Raw genomic sequence first — 15,634 nt, 5'->3', positions numbered from 1 at the left:
TAACAACTTGCAAATGAAGAAAGGACTCAGGTTCCTATTGAAACAACACACCATCTTTGGTGAGAAACATCACAGATCAAATAAAATATTCATGTTTTATATTTTTGTTCAATTTATTAATAATCTTTATATTTTTATATATATTTATGGCTTTGAGCAAAAACAAAAGAAAAAATCTAACTCGTCCCTGATCATACAGTCATTGTAAGAATCAGTTCGATGTATTGTCTTTTCAGCAGCGACACGATCCAACCTCATCATAAATACATTTCATCCTATACAGATGTGAGATTCTGTATTTAAGGGCTTTTATATATATGTACAGAGAAAAATAGGTCAGTTCTCAAAATAGCAATGGATATTCTTTATATTACAGAAATGAGTCATTTGTTTCATAACCTAAATATATATATATACACATTCATACATACATATATATATGTATATAGTTTTTATACCCTGTACCACTTTTAAGTAACTTACAAACCTTAGATTTTGCCCCTTCTATTACAAAGTCATTAAAAAGTTTTTTTCATTTTATGGTTTCACTGAAAGACCATGTATGTTAATGTTTTTTTTATTATACTTAAAATAAAATAAACATATGTATAAAAATAGTTCACTACTAACTCCATTTATATGCCTATCAAATGTAAACCTTGAGCAGTTTTAAGGACCAGAATATGATTCATCAACAAGTTGGATATAATTTATTATCAGTATTAAAATAAAGTCAGGGTTCTATTGTACAAAAAAATAAATGGTCTTGCAGTTTATCCATAACACTTCAAAGTTACATTCCTCACACACGATTCCTGACCACTCCCATTTACCGCTAGCATCGTATTCACGGAATAAATGACATCGTTGACTTGATTTCACTTGGGAAGCAGGATTCGCTAAGCAAGTTTAAGGGCTGTTAATTTATTTAGGTATTTGAAATACCATTTGAAAAAAGGCATAGCAGGCAACATGATGTTTGGGTATCGCTCCTCAAGCCACCTGTCTCCACAGATGTGGTCACTGAGAGCAATGAGGCCCCTATAAAGACTCTGTACATTTCAAAGGCTAAAAAATTTGGAGGCAATACATTGAGCTCAGCTCATGGAAATGGATGCGGCTTGCACCGGAGAAGTACCTGCTGGATTGCGATCTTGGCCATAATTAGTACAAGCTTAACTGGGAAGCACCACAACGTGTAGTTCGATGATGCCACTTTTTTCTTCCATTCCCCTGTGACACCCTTATTAATGTACCCGTTCCCATACCAAGTATGGGAACGCTTCGGGCTGAAGCAGTAGATAATGTAGTTTACATAGCAGTTTGGAATGCGATTCAGTTACGACATGGCCAGTTTCAGTCTTTGTTCAGCTGTAACCTTCCTCAGGCACTAATAATTTGCTAAGGGACGCCCTTCGCAGGGAGGATGGCACAGGTTTGCTCCACTTCCACCATGTCTGGTTTTGTAATGTAGTATTAAACCGGAAGCAGGGGGAGGAGAACCACAGTCACCAACCATTATGGGATTTATGTGCAACAGTTGCTCTTCTAGACTTTGCTATTTTATGGGGAACCATGCAGTTTCCTGTCTGCCGCCTTGTCTAGAGGGGATCAACACACAGTCCTGGCTGGGAACCAAAACACTGAGGCTGGGCTACATATTACCTACAGAGGCACAACCACTGCTATCTCACGTGGCTGTCACCAACATTCATTCACATGGTTAGGAGGGGTGAATCGTTATGCACTGCACACCCACTAATGTGATAGGTGTTGATAGTGTGTGTGTGGGTGGGGGGGTAATGTATTCATGCCCACAGCAGACACTTAAAAAACCAACCGTTCGGAAACACCCCAAGTCAGAAAATGAAGAGCAGAGCAAATGAAAGAAATGTTTTACAAAACCGTATGCTTTAACCCTGCCTTCTGTTACTGTGTCCCTCCCTTTTGTGCAAACATTACAACGGAAAAAATATAACACCTAATTTTCTATGGTTGAAACTACATGCCGTAGTAGGATATGTTGTCCAAATTATTATAGTACACACTAAGCAAGGTGTGCATTCCCAGACAGACAGGATGCTATAGTATACTCAGTTGTTTGTAAAAATATCACCACAGTCAACTACAAAACTACAGTGAGGACAGAGAACACACTTGAAAGCTTAACAAAAGAAGTGGCTGACAAAAAAAATCAAATAAAACAACTTCTTCATTTTAGTGAGCATCATAGGAAATGAAAGGACAATTCACATTTATCGTTTTCTAAACTTAAGATCTATGTTGGATTCCCCTCCCCCCCGCTGCCTGAATCTAATACTGGGATGCAAGATACATTTTGTTTGGTCTTCTTTTGGTTTGTTTTCTCCCCTCCCCCCTAAATAAAAAAAAAAGCATGCATGAAATATTTTTAGTCACTGTCCAGGGCAAAGAAGAGAAGGGTGATGGTCCTTGTGAAATACACATAGCAGGATCAAGCATACAATTTTGCATAAAAACACTACATGGAAAAGTAGCATTGTAGGTCTCAAGCCATTGCATTACGATTGTGTTGCGTTTTATAGTTAGTAAAATTTTAAAATGTTATATTTTGGCGTGAAGAGCTGGAAACTAAATTTCTAAACAAATACTTTGCGATGGTACACCACACAGGAGCTATTTTCGTTGTATTTGGGTCTAAAAAGTTATTTACAGAGAGATTAATGAGCCTCCGCTAATTCCCCCCCCAATATGAAGACAGAAGTACACCCAGCTTTCTTAAAAAGAATGATTCTGAGGACAGACTTCATTCAGAACAACAGTAAAGCTACATCCTCTTCTGTAGATAGTCAAAATTTAATTGGTCCTTCAATCTAAACCTGAATGTAAAGCACCATGAAAGGAAACTGGACCTCTAAAACGGGAAATGTGACTCAATTATCTTTGATTAATATAAATAAAAAAATGTTTAACAGCTCCTAATACCATACAAACTTGTATTGTATCGATTTAATTTAATTTGTGGCTTAGTTCCTGGAGTTAATAATACTGTCTTTTTGCCATGGAATTTCATTTTCCATCAGAACAGGAAATCTCTTTATTAACAGAGAAGCAGTTTAAAAACAAATCATGTTACAACCAACGGTTTTAGACTCGTTTAACGGTTTATAAGAAAGGAAGACATGAGAGGCTATTTAGATATCTCTCTTTACTTTTGGATGTCTGTCTGTCTCTCTATATTGTACATTCGAATTTAAGAGTTAGATTTGTATACAGGTTTCCTTTTATAGAAGACAGCCGGAGTCTATCAGACAATATGATAACATTGTTTCCTGGTAGTGATCTCAGTTTACGTTAATGTCTCTGCTTTATTCATAAGTCTGCATGGATCATAAGTTTGAAGCAAACCGTGGTTTATCGCCCTCTAGTTCAGTGTTTAAGACTGCGGAGGAATCCTTTGGTGGTGTGGCCGTGGATGGCGTGGCCCCTCGCGTAGGCGGAATTGCTCCTGAAGACATCTGGCGGAAAAGGGCGACTCGTTGCGGCACCGTACCTTTGCTTCCGGCCTGGATGCCTGTGCTTTGGAGACCTGCGACCGGCTGTGGAATGGAGGCTAATGATTCTCCCACTGTTGGATGAGGTCTAGCAACCACAGCAGAAACCTCGTGCGGCAACGAAGGCTGCGAGGCCGAGAGAGGCCTCACCTCCCTCGTCAGACTAGCATTGTGAAGAGCTTGCGTGCTCTTGTGGACGTCGCTCTTCTGTGAGGTGCTGGGCATTTGCTGCGGCTGCTGCGACGACTGCTGCTGTGGTGGTTGTGGTGGTTGCTGCTGCTGCTGCTGCTGCAGTAGCGACAACTGTGAAGCTGTAGGTGTTGCATATTGAAAAGTTCGACCAGCCAGAGGGCTTTGTACCGGAGGACTGCAGACCGCTGAAGGGTAGGGGCTGGGAGAGAAAACGGCAGCTTGCTGGGGCGTCTGTGTGCTTGGTGTTGGAGAATTCAGGCTCCCATGAGAGAGGTTGGGGACAGAATATACAGGTGGGGACTGTGTCCTGATCTGCATCGATGAGGCTGCGGCTGGAGTGTTCAAATTCAGCGCTGACATCTGCTGTAAGTTCATCGGAATAACAGCCTGCACCATCTCTCGGTCATGTTTTACTATCTGCTTCAAAATTTCACTCTCTTGGTTGTTGAAAACGCCGGTATTGAGATCTTTTTGGAATTTCTGCAGGAGAAGCGAATTTTTCTTTCCTTTGGGGGGGGAAGGGCGTGAGGGGCGGGGTGGTAAAAATGGACACAATGGCATGCAAAGTTAGCAAATTCCCAACATGGCAAGAGATACATGAACAACATTTTACGAGGCAATTTAAGGTCATGATGAAAACAATTAAAGACCATCATTAGCTGTCTTTGCTCTGCATTCCCAAGTTCCCTGTCACATTTGAGCATGACCAAGAAATATAACTGAGGATGGAACCAGGCAGATGAAAAGCTGAGGCTATGCAGAGAGGGGTAAGCTTGTTTCTTAATGGCTGAAAGCACTGAGATCCCCAGGGTTAAGGACCACCCCTATGGTGTCCTCACTTCCCTTCACATCCCTTCCCTATGGTGCATCCCTTCACTTTCTTCTAGTCTACTCCCATGCTTATGATAACCCTATAATGGTGAATACAAAAGCTGGTACTGGAGGGGGGTATTGCCATCCTTGCCATGGGTCCCAGGGGAATATCTTTTTGCACACAGAACTCACCAGTTCCAAGTCACCCTTTGGCTTCACTAACATTGCATCCCAAGGACTATCAGAGGAAACCCTCAGAAACTATTAAAGTAATCAATGACTGATACCAAATGCCTACAAATACTAGACATTTTGCTTCCACTGCTGTTTTGACTCTTAATGAGCAAATATTCCCTGCCATCTAGTAAGGTCAATTTAATGACAATAGAGAGGAAGGGAAAGGCAGCAATGAGACCCTACGTATTAAAGAGTCTATCTTTCTCCTTGCCATGCTGTTCCAATTTCATAAAAGCTAAACATGTTATGTAAGTTAGGGGAGGGGCCGTGGCTCAGTGGTAGAGCACCTGCTTGGGATGCAAAAGGTCCCAGGTTCAATCCCCAGCATCTCCAGTTAAAGGGACTCGGCAAGTAGGTGATGTGAAAGACCTCTGCCTGAGACCCTGGAGAGCCGCTGCCAGTCTGAGTAGACAATACTGGCTTTGATGGACCGAGGGTCTGATTCAGCATAAGGCAGCTTCATGTGTTCATGTGTTCAAGTATACCCATTTAACATGGTGCCTAGAACCAGTTATGAAACTTCGGTAAGCAGCGACCACCAGGTTGAGAAGGGTCATCTTCCTCTCTGTCTTTGAACTAATATGAACCTGGTTGTGTAATAAGGGTCTCTGCAAGCAAACATAAGACCTTGTCTACCTCTTATAGAACAGAGGTTTCACAAACCCACTGGCCAAAAGTTAATTCTACCGACTACCCAACTTGAATGCTCCTTGTAACATTTTTGTTTTTGTTTTGCTGTGGCTAACATCCTAAAAAACAAACAAAACAGTCATACTTAATGTTTGTATCTCCATATGAGTGTGGCAATCTCAAACCCCTTGCAATAATCTGAAGTCTGGATAAAACAGCATTCTTATTTAGTTGGGCTTACATAGCCACAAGGGCTGGCACTGCTGAGGGAGGGTAACGCATGCGCTGTGAACCTGGGCAATCACTTGGGTAAGCTGGGGCTGGTGAAATGGAGAATTACCTTGCCCACTGTCTGAATTGGTTCACCACGTGGATTGAGCGACTGTCCCCAGGCCACAGGTTTCAGCCAAAGAAGGGTCTGTGATGACATCAAGAAAACTGGCCAATCCGTGCAATGATGCGTTCCACACGAACCATTTTTTTTTTAAAAAAAACAGCAGCCTTGATGCGGCAGCCATAATGTGTGTGCTGGACCCAAGATACAGACAGCAATGGTCGTACAGCACACCGTTTGGGGAAGAAAACCAGCTTTGAGGTTCTCCGGCCCTAATCCGTGTAGCGCTGGCATTGCTGAGAATGCTGGCAGCACCCACATACGATTAATAAACAACCAGAATCATGACATTCAGAATTAGATCCTCAAGGGGCACCCAAGAGCTTTTTGAAGCTCTTTGCATTACTTAAACTTCAGTGTGAGCTTTTCAAAACTTTAAATATTTGATTTAGGAATACTCGTCTTCAGTGGTTGCCTTCATGCAGAATTCTTTAGAATCTCAGCTCCCTTTTCATTGGACGTTTCTGGCCCTCATGGTTGAAACGGGGCTGGCTATGATTGCAAAACGGCCCTGGGAGGATGTGTGATAGCCTTCCCTTCCCTTATGGCTTCATCCCTTTTTGAATACCACTCCCCTCACCACCTTGCTTCCCCCCAAAAAATGGTAGATGCAGGGATGTTCTGCATGTTAAAAGTAGGAATAATAGGGGGAGAGGTCATATGTACAGTGATGCCCAGTTCTTATTCTCTGGTCTGGAGTATGAATTTTAGGGGCTTTCATCAGTCACTTGTAATGCAAGGTCAGCATTTAGGGTTGCCAGCTCCCAGGTGATAATGGGAAATCCCTTGCCGCCATACCCAATTGCCCTCCAGCATGATATAGTGGTTAAGAGCGGTGATTTGGAGTGGTGGACTCTAATCTGGAGAACCGGGTTTGATTCCCCACTCCTCCACATGAGCGCCGGACGATAATCTGGTGAACCAGGTTGGTTACCCACTCCTACACATGAAGCCAGCTAGGTGACCTTGGACTAGTCACAGCTCTCTTAGAGCTCTCTCAGCGCCACCTACCTCACAGGGTGTCTGTTGTGGAGAAGGGAAGGGAATGTGATTGTAAGCCAGTTTGATGCTTCCTTAAGTGGTAGAGAGCACTGGCATATAAAAACCAACTCTTCTTCTCCACCAATCAATGTGGCAGTGGGAGGGAGAAAGGGGGGAATGGTGTATCTGACACCATGATGTCATTTCCAGGCAAAATTCTAGAAGTGCGAGGCTCCTAGTGCGAGGCTCTAAGAATGCCACTGATCTCTATGGTGTTTACCTAGAGTGTTGAGGGGTCTTCTAGGTATTTTGCCTGGAAATGACCTCACAATGACAGCAATACCATTTTCCAGCACTCCGCCCCTGGAAAGTTCCCAAAGGTTGCCAATGACGAGCTGGCAACCCTATCAACATTAAGACTGCTGAATTCTTCTCCCTCCCACTTCTACCCACTTGTCTGGTTCCTGTTGCTGCTCCAGCATTGGTAACATGAAGGAAGAACAGTTGGCCTCTCCTTTTCTTCTCCTGCTCCTCTCTGGGGCTGTGGTGCTAATAGTGGCAGGGAAGGGAAGGAAGTCTCATTCTGTCTTGACCTTCTCCCTCTCCCTGCCACTTTGAATGCGGCTATCTCAAGGGAGCCTGGGAAAGGTAGTTCTCCCCCCACCCCAGGCCACCAGGGAGGATAAGGGGAGAACAAAGGGCAGATCTCCCTCCTTCTCATGCCAATGCAGGAACAGCAGCAAATACCACTGGAACAGCAGCTGCCAGTGGTAATGTGGTACAGTGGCTCACAAGGGTGTTTTGCAATTGCGAACAACTTTAGGACTCTTGGGAAAGGGGAAAAGATTTATTGGTATGCTGAGAGCAGCTACTTCTATTTCTTAGTGCTTACTAAGCATCTAGCTATGGCCAGAGACTAGAGGAGGATGGCCTAATTCAAATAAACTGAACAGTGAGGTTGACGAAACTTGCGGTTTCCTGGCTTGGAATGAAAACTTGCCTAACTTGTAGTGCTCAAATAATCATTCTTATTGTTAACGATATGTTCTGAGTTAGTTTGCAATGTAAAATGAGCTTCTGCACATGCTCAGAATGTGCCTTTAGTTCTATGCTCAGTCTGCTTACAGTTGGAAAATATGGACACTAGCCCCCAAAAGTGATGGGCAAGCACTCTGCCAAGGAAGATTTTTTAGGTTCTACCATACTGTGAGCAAGCTGGTGCTTTTTTGGTCCCAAAATATTGCTTCTGAAGCTTTGTGGAGCAACATTTTTGTTGGCTCAGTGTGAGCCTAAAGGTTCAAGGAAATAAAGGCCACACAAGGGGAAAAGAAAAGGAAAAAAATAAAGCCTCCATAATATTATTATCTGGGAGTGAAAAACTAAACTTTCCAGTGTTTGGGTCATTCAAGCTCAGAGACTGCATGACTTCTTTTTCCCTAAGGGTCTGGGACATCCTTGAATCTGCCCTCCATACTGTCAAGCCTTAAAAGTCCCCAATTGTGGTATGTGTGTGTAGTCTGGAGCTACAACTACCTTGTGTGTACGACTCAGACTAACAACAGACATAAATGCTAGCGCATTCTGAGCATGTGCAGAAGCTCATTTTTATATTGTAAGACAATATAAGTCTCATAAATAAATGAGAGAGAGAGCATTTTTGGAAAGTGTCTGACACTGCTGATTTTTACTGGCAACCCAATTAGGACATATGATGGGAAGAGCTTACCCATTACTAAAACTGATATAATCCTGGTTGGAAGACCCACTACTGTGGGAGGGACAGAAACATATGTCATAAATGGAAATAACCTTGGCTGATTGCTGGGCCTGAATGTGGAAGAGCCAGTAGTGAAAAGCATGGCAGTACTTGTTAGATGCATAAATCTCAGATGATTCAGATAGCAATCTCAGGGTCAAAGCTCCACACATGAGTCAGACTAATGATTCTTCAGAAAAAGCTGTTGGCTTTCTGGTAGAATGAGACAGGATTCTAGGTGTTTACTGTGCCAGTGCACAGGATTTTACATAGGGTTGCCAGGTCCCTCTTCGCCACTGGCAGTAGGTTTTGGGGGCAGAGCCTGAGGAGGGCGGGGTTTGGGGAGGGGAGGGACTTCAATGCCATAGAGTTCAATTGCCAAAGTGGCCATTTTCTCCAGGTGAGATCACCTTTTCTCCATCGGCTGGAGATCAGTTGTAATAGCAGGAGATCTCCTGCCACCACCTGGAGATTGGCAACCCTAATTTTACACCATATTCCTATTATTTTCCAGAGTACATAATTTAAGGTGCTCTTAATGGCCTGCATTTAGACTAAGAAATGTGACTATCAAATGAAAAGAAATTGGTGGTTGCTCCCCCAAATACGGATCTCACATACCTAGGGGTCTGGGAAGCTTTAGCAACTGACTGAAAAGGTAGGGGGGAAAATTAAACCATATCTACAGAAATTCAGTACATTCATTTACATTGTTAGGTACAACACTTTTCTTTCCATAACCCAAAGGAAATAGGATCAGGGCTTTTTTTGGTGTGGTACTCACCAGTACTACTGGAACCTTTTTTGGGGGAGGGGGGTCTCCCATGTCCTGAGGGGTGAATTGGTGGAATCAGTGCAAATTTTTATATAAATACCAGCACCTCTTTTTTTTAATATACAAAACAAAAACACTGCATAGGACTGTGTTCGGTTGAGAAGATTAAAATAACATACCTATCCTGTCCAATCTGTCAATGGCTACTGTTTCAAATGCTCTTCTCATCATGGGGTATTCTTCCAGAACTTCATTAAAATTGTCCACAGAAAGAGAATACAATCGGCAGTATGTATCAGCTCGTACGCTGGCAGTGCGGCGGCCTTTGGTCAAAAGACAGATCTCTGGAGTACAGAAAAGGAAAGAACACAGAAAGGAAAATGGAAGAACAGTTAGATATGGATACTGAAAGGCTAGCCAGTGCAGGAAGCAACCATTTAAACCCTGTTGTGGTATTTCCCATGTTTTTAAGGGAAACATGAGTTTAGTCAATGGGATGACTTAATTTATCTTTTCAATATGCACTTTTCAAGTTTTTTTTCCTTCCCAGAACACAGAAACAGTATCACAACACTGATATCATGAATACTTGCACAGAATCTAGGTTACTTGTGATGAATCCTGTGACCATCAGATGTTTTCAAGCTATTTTCTTACTAACTGCCATCTATTGGTGAGGATTCTACAAAAGAACCATCTAGGGCTGGTCTGAAGCTATTTTGCTGCCCTAGCTGAACATTCATCATCTCACCTCCCCTATAGCGTTGGGGCAATGGTGTCCTCACAAATGTTTCCCCAACTATACCTCTTATTCTGCTCCATACAAGAAAACAGTTGATGTGTGGTACTGAAGAAGAGAAGGAAACACAACACAGATGTCACTTGCCCCAGCCTCTGGGAGAGGGGAAATTGTGTTCCCTCCTCAGTTTGGTTCTTCTTAAGAAGAACCTTGCTAGATCAGACCAACGTTCCATCTAGTCCAGTATCCCATTTCTTAAAACAGACAACCAGTTTGTTGCCCTAGAGGGCCAACAAACAGAGTGAAGGCCCTTTCTCGATGTGGCTTCCTAGCACTGAGTTTAAGAAGTTTACATACGGAAGTTTCCTTTAGTCACCGTGGATAGTGCCTGCTGATGGAGCTCCTCTCTATGAATCTGTCTAATCTCCTATCTATGCAAGTGGCCATCACTGTTCATCACTACTCTTGAATTCTACCACATGAGGCAGCTGCCTGAATTGTTTATTGGCGTGCACTAACCTGGGTCATCAGAGTAATATGAAGATATTTTTTCAAAGGATACCAACCTGACCTCCAAGCTTCAACATTTGTACCAGCCCTTATGATATAAACATATTTGCTAGAGATTAAAAATATAATCACTAAATACGTCGAGGTATTTGCTAGGAACTGTCATATTACCTTATGTGTCAATTAGAACTGTTGTCAACATTGAGAAAGAAGTCTTCTGAATTAGCATCACTACAAGTGTCGATGTTACTTTCATTGAGGTACTGATAGCAATAAACCCTGTTAGAGCAGATGAATGTGCCAGTGGGAACAGGGCCCCGTCAATAAAATCCAAGATACTAGGAGGTTAAACCATTAATAGATTGAGCACAATAAATTAACTTGGGGTTAGCATCAAGTGTCATGCTGGGAACTCCTGTAACGGAAACGAGGCCATGAAGAACCACTGACTCACATGCCCTATGCCATTGATGGCAGGCAGCCTAGTCCCTGGAGACCAATGCTGTTCAGTGTTATATTTATGGCCACCCTCTGCTAGTGTAAAAAGGGGAAGAGATTTTGCTGCAAGAGAGGAGGAAAATGATGGCAACTCAGAAATCCTTTCAGTTTCCTAAGAAACCTCTTAAAAGCTTGCTCCACTAAAAGGCAGTAAAATGGAGAGCAAATTACTGTTGATGTAATAGAAGTAATTCACTAGCTAAAAGGAGAATGATGCTTTCCTCAAATTGTACTTGCTGGAAGAAACCCTTACAGTAGTGGGACAGAATGCTACGTATGTGGGTGGGGACAGTATATCAATAGAATATGTCAGTGGCAAAAGGGAAAAGGGAAACTGAGCCAAGTTGGAAGCATGATGGGAAAGTCCTGGGTTATAGTGGGAATCTATGCTCACTTAGGAGTTAGTTTCTCTTCTGACCAGGATGCAGCATGACATAAGGGGAAAGGGTGGTCTGAAATCAATAGAAATTTAGTATTGAGAGTTTGGCACCCCTTCCCCTGGACTGTACATTTGGTCCCATTATTGTTTATTAGTAGAAAGCAAATGAAGACCACCTTTTCTCCATGGGCCTTTGGCTGAGGAACATGTTTTTAAGGGGCTGGCTATCTCTGCCCATTACAGTCTTTCTCATTTTTACCTACTCAAGAATCCCTAATGGATCATTACATTGTAGTTGCCTTCCATCATTCCTCACCATCTCCCCAATGATTCCCCATCAGTCCTGACCATTTCCCCAATATTTCTGTCTGGTTCTTCCTCCATTGGATTGGGGTCTGGGGACATTGGACCCTCCAGGACAACTCCTTTTCCCCAGCTGGCCTTGATGCAGGTGCCAGAATATGGAGAGGAGGGGGTTTACAGCACCCTTGGGCCCTCTCTCTCCAGCCACCCTCCTCTATTCTGACAGTGTGGGAGAAGTCTGGCTCTTCCTCCCTGACCCAACCTCAGCCCACCTAATAAAGAGCTTCCTTAGGGCAGAGAGCCAGCATGGTGTAGTGGTTAAGAGCAGTGCTTTGGAGTGGTGGATTCTAATCTGGAGAACCGGGTTTGATTCCCCACTCCTCCACTTGAGCAGCGGAGGCTAATCTGGTGAACTGGGTTGGGATCCCCACTCCTCCACATGAAGCCAGCTGGGTGACCTTGGGCAAGTCACACTCTCTCAGGGCCACCTACCTCCCAGGGTGTCTGTTGTGGGGAGGGGAAGGGAAGGTGATTGTAAGCCGGTTTGATTCTCCCTTAAGTGGTAGAGAAAGTCGGCATATAAAAACCAACTGTCCTTCTTCTTCTAGTTTGGGTGTGAGAGACTGACAAGAGGTGCTGATCCATTAGACAGTGACAACCATTCTAATCAGGACAGGAACTGGTCCAGAGGATAGGTCATTGCTCTAACTGCTTATGAAGGCTCTGTCTCAGGTGTGTGATTGGATCTTTTCCCAGGAGTCTGCAGCCAAGGACTGAACCTGAGGCGTCTTGTAATAGTCTGTGCTGTTCCACTTAACTACAGGTGCAAAAGAGATCCCTTTTGACTGGGCTGAGTGCTGCCATACAGGTGGGAGTGAGCAGAGGTGAATGTCCTCCGTGAACGTGACTGCTTCTCTCTTTTTGATGCTATGGCTGTGTGAGCAAAGTACTAGTCTTTGGAATGGAAGGTGTGGATTCTGGCCTGGTTGCCTCTCTCCTTTTCCATCTTATTGGGGGCAAGAATCTAAAAGACAGTTGTGTCTTGAGGAGACCATTCACATCTTCCATTTCCCCTTGTTCTACTGAACTACTGGCCAACTTACTAGCCAACTGTTTTCATTGTTCCCCATGCACTGACTGCAGGGCCCTCACCTCATCACAAGATAGCAGTACCAATATAGCCTGTAATGTGTTATGATGTTTGTATGGAGGCACCGTTCCCACACTAGGACCCAAACCATTTTTCCTGCAAAGCATCTGGGTTCTCTATGAAGGCCTCCTACCTGCAGCTCCATGTTGCCATGCGCAGGGAGAGGAGTTGTCCTATCCATTGCAAGATGCTTTTGAAGGGTATATTTGTACTTAGTTGGATTTGTTGGGTTTGTTGGCTGCAGCAGCATGCTGATCAGTACCTTCTGCGCCCAGCTAATGCAGGAGCATTATAGCAATATTTCCAGGGATGCTGTAGGAGCATCTGTTGATATTGCTATGGTAGCATTTGTTTCTGTAGCAGTTTTGGTTGAGCACAGAAATGTAAATAAATTACATTAGCATTGCCCCTGACTGGTTATTCTCTCCCTCTCCCCCCTCTCTCTGGTGTGCATTTAATTACCTCCTTGAAATTTTGTCTTTCCCCCCTCGTATCCTAGACACCAGAAAGTAGTTTTTGAAAGCACTCAAAAGCTGGTTATTAAGGGTCAAATAATGTGAGGTACTAGGGAACTGTGACAGGATCCCAAGATATGTATTTCATAGGCCAAAAGCAGCTGGGGGCAGGTGGCGGTGGGTGGGATGATACACATTGGGGTCACAGTACTGAGGACGGGGAGCTTAACTTCCTTTGTGTTGTTTCTCCGATTGGGGATATTTCCTGACGCCAGGCTTCTGGAATTGTTATTGAATTATTTATTAAATTCTTAAAGCAGTTCAGTGCTAAATTCCAGTTGGGAAAACAGCAAGAGTTAACACCCTCATCCTCCATTTTTGGGAACTAAAATACATGTGTGCAGATCCAGTTAATGGATGCCCTGCATCATGTGTGATTTGGCCCTACTACTCCAAGTGTCTGTCCACTATAGAGCTAGACCATGTGGCAAGCTTAAGGAAGCTCCCAAACCTTGGGAGCGAGACAACTGTGCAACCCCAGAAGTAAACTGCTTCTCTCTTTTTGATGCTATGGCTGTGTGAGCAAAGTACTAGTCTTTGGAATGGAAGGTGTGGATTCTGGCCTGGTTGCCTCTCTCCTTTTCCATCTTATTGGGGGCAAGAATCTAAAAGACAGTTGTGTCTTGAGGAGACCATTCACATCTTCCATTTCCCCTTGTTCTACTGAACTACTGGCCAACTTACTAGCCAACTGTTTTCATTGTTCCCCATGCACTGACTGCAGGGCCCTCACCTCATCAAAAGATAGCAGTAAACTTCCCAAATGTGTTGATCTACAGCTTAGGCAGATATTCTGTAGGTCTCTTCCCAGCCCACATGTGAACAAAAGCTCTAGCTTAGCCTTCTTATTCCCATATTTGCCTGCAGTCATATAGGTTGGAAGAAGGGATTATGGAGAAAATATGCTGTATCTAACTTTTAACTTTGTCAGGAGCAGGAGCTTCCTTGAGGAGCTTCCTTGAGATAGGCAGAAAGGTTCTGGGTTGGATCCAACCCATTTTTCCACTGGTGATAAAGGGAGGCAGGTCATAGATAAAAGTCCTGTGGCATAGAGGCTATTAAAAATGGGGATTGGGACATAGAATCATAGAATCATAGAGTTGGAAGGCACCACTAGGGTTATCTAGTCCAACCCCCTGCACAATGCAGGAAATTAACAACTAACTCCCTTCACATCCCCAGTGACCCCAACCCTCCCTCCACCATGCAGGATCCCACAATCAAAGAACTCCCAACAGATGGCCATACAGCCTCTGCTTAAAGACCTCCAAAGATGGGGACTCCACCACCCTGCGAGGCAGCACATTCCACCATCAAACAGCCCTCACCGTCAGAAAGTTCTTCCTAATGTTTAGGTGGAATTGCTTTTCTATTAGTTTAAATCCATTACTCCGCGTCCTAGTCTCTGGAGCAACAGAGAACAAGCTAGTTCCCTCATCAACATGACATCCCTTCAAATATTTAAACATGGCTATCATGTCTCCCCTCAACCTTCTCTTCTCCAAACTAAACAAACCCAACTCCCTAAGTCTCTCCTCATAGGGCTTGGATTCCAGACCTCTAGACATGCTCCAACTTGTCAAAATCCTTCTTAAATTGTGGAGCCCAAAACTGGACACAGTATTCCAAGTGAGGTCTGACCAATGCAGAATACAGTGGTAGTATTCAAGAGAAGTAATAATTGTGTCTAGATCTAGACACAATACTCCTATTGATGCAGCCCAGAATTGCATTGGCCTTCTTAGCCGCCATATCACACTGTTAACTCATGTTCAGTTTGTGGTCCACTAAGACTCCCAGATCTCTTTCACATGTACTGTTGTCAAGCCAACTCTCTCCCATCCTGTACCTGTGCCTTATGTTGTTTCTGCCTAGGTGAAGTACTTTACACTTCTCCCTATTGAAATCAATTTTATTGCTCATGGCCCAGCTCTCCAGTCTATCGAGGTCATTCTGAACTCTGACCCTACCCTCTGGGGTATTAACTACCCCTCCTAACTTGGTGTCATCTGCAAATTTGATTAGCATGCTCTCTATTCCATCATCGAAGTCATTTATAAAAATATTAAACAGTACTGGTCCCAAGGCAGACCCCTGTGGTATCCCACTGGTCACTCCTCTCCAGGATGAAGTTGTGCCATTAATGAGCACCCTTTGGGTTCAGTTGTTCAACCAATTACCAATCCACCTAACAGTAGCAGTGTCCAGCCCACATTTTACTAGCTTTGT

The 15,634-nt window shown here is 43.6% G+C and overlaps 1 protein-coding gene across 1 annotated transcript in view; it reads right to left on the bottom strand.

Moving 5' to 3' along the window:
- Window positions 1–3,294: 3,294 nt before the first annotated feature.
- Window positions 3,295–15,634, bottom strand: part of HCN1 (hyperpolarization activated cyclic nucleotide gated potassium channel 1) — a 234,958-nt gene continuing 222,618 nt past the window's right edge. The window contains exons 7-8 of the mRNA XM_056848743.1: window positions 9,491–9,655; window positions 3,295–4,231 (exon numbers count right to left, since the gene is read on the bottom strand). Coding sequence (XP_056704721.1) covers window positions 3,369–4,231; window positions 9,491–9,655 — 1,028 coding nt within the window. The 3' untranslated portion in view covers window positions 3,295–3,368. The remainder of the gene's footprint in view (window positions 4,232–9,490; window positions 9,656–15,634) is intronic.

This window comes from Euleptes europaea, chromosome 4, assembly GCF_029931775.1.
Source record: "Euleptes europaea isolate rEulEur1 chromosome 4, rEulEur1.hap1, whole genome shotgun sequence".
Taxonomy (NCBI): Eukaryota; Metazoa; Chordata; class Lepidosauria; order Squamata; family Sphaerodactylidae; genus Euleptes; species Euleptes europaea.
The sequence above is the reverse complement of the archived record's forward strand: the minus strand, read 5'-3'. Positions and strand labels throughout refer to the sequence as shown.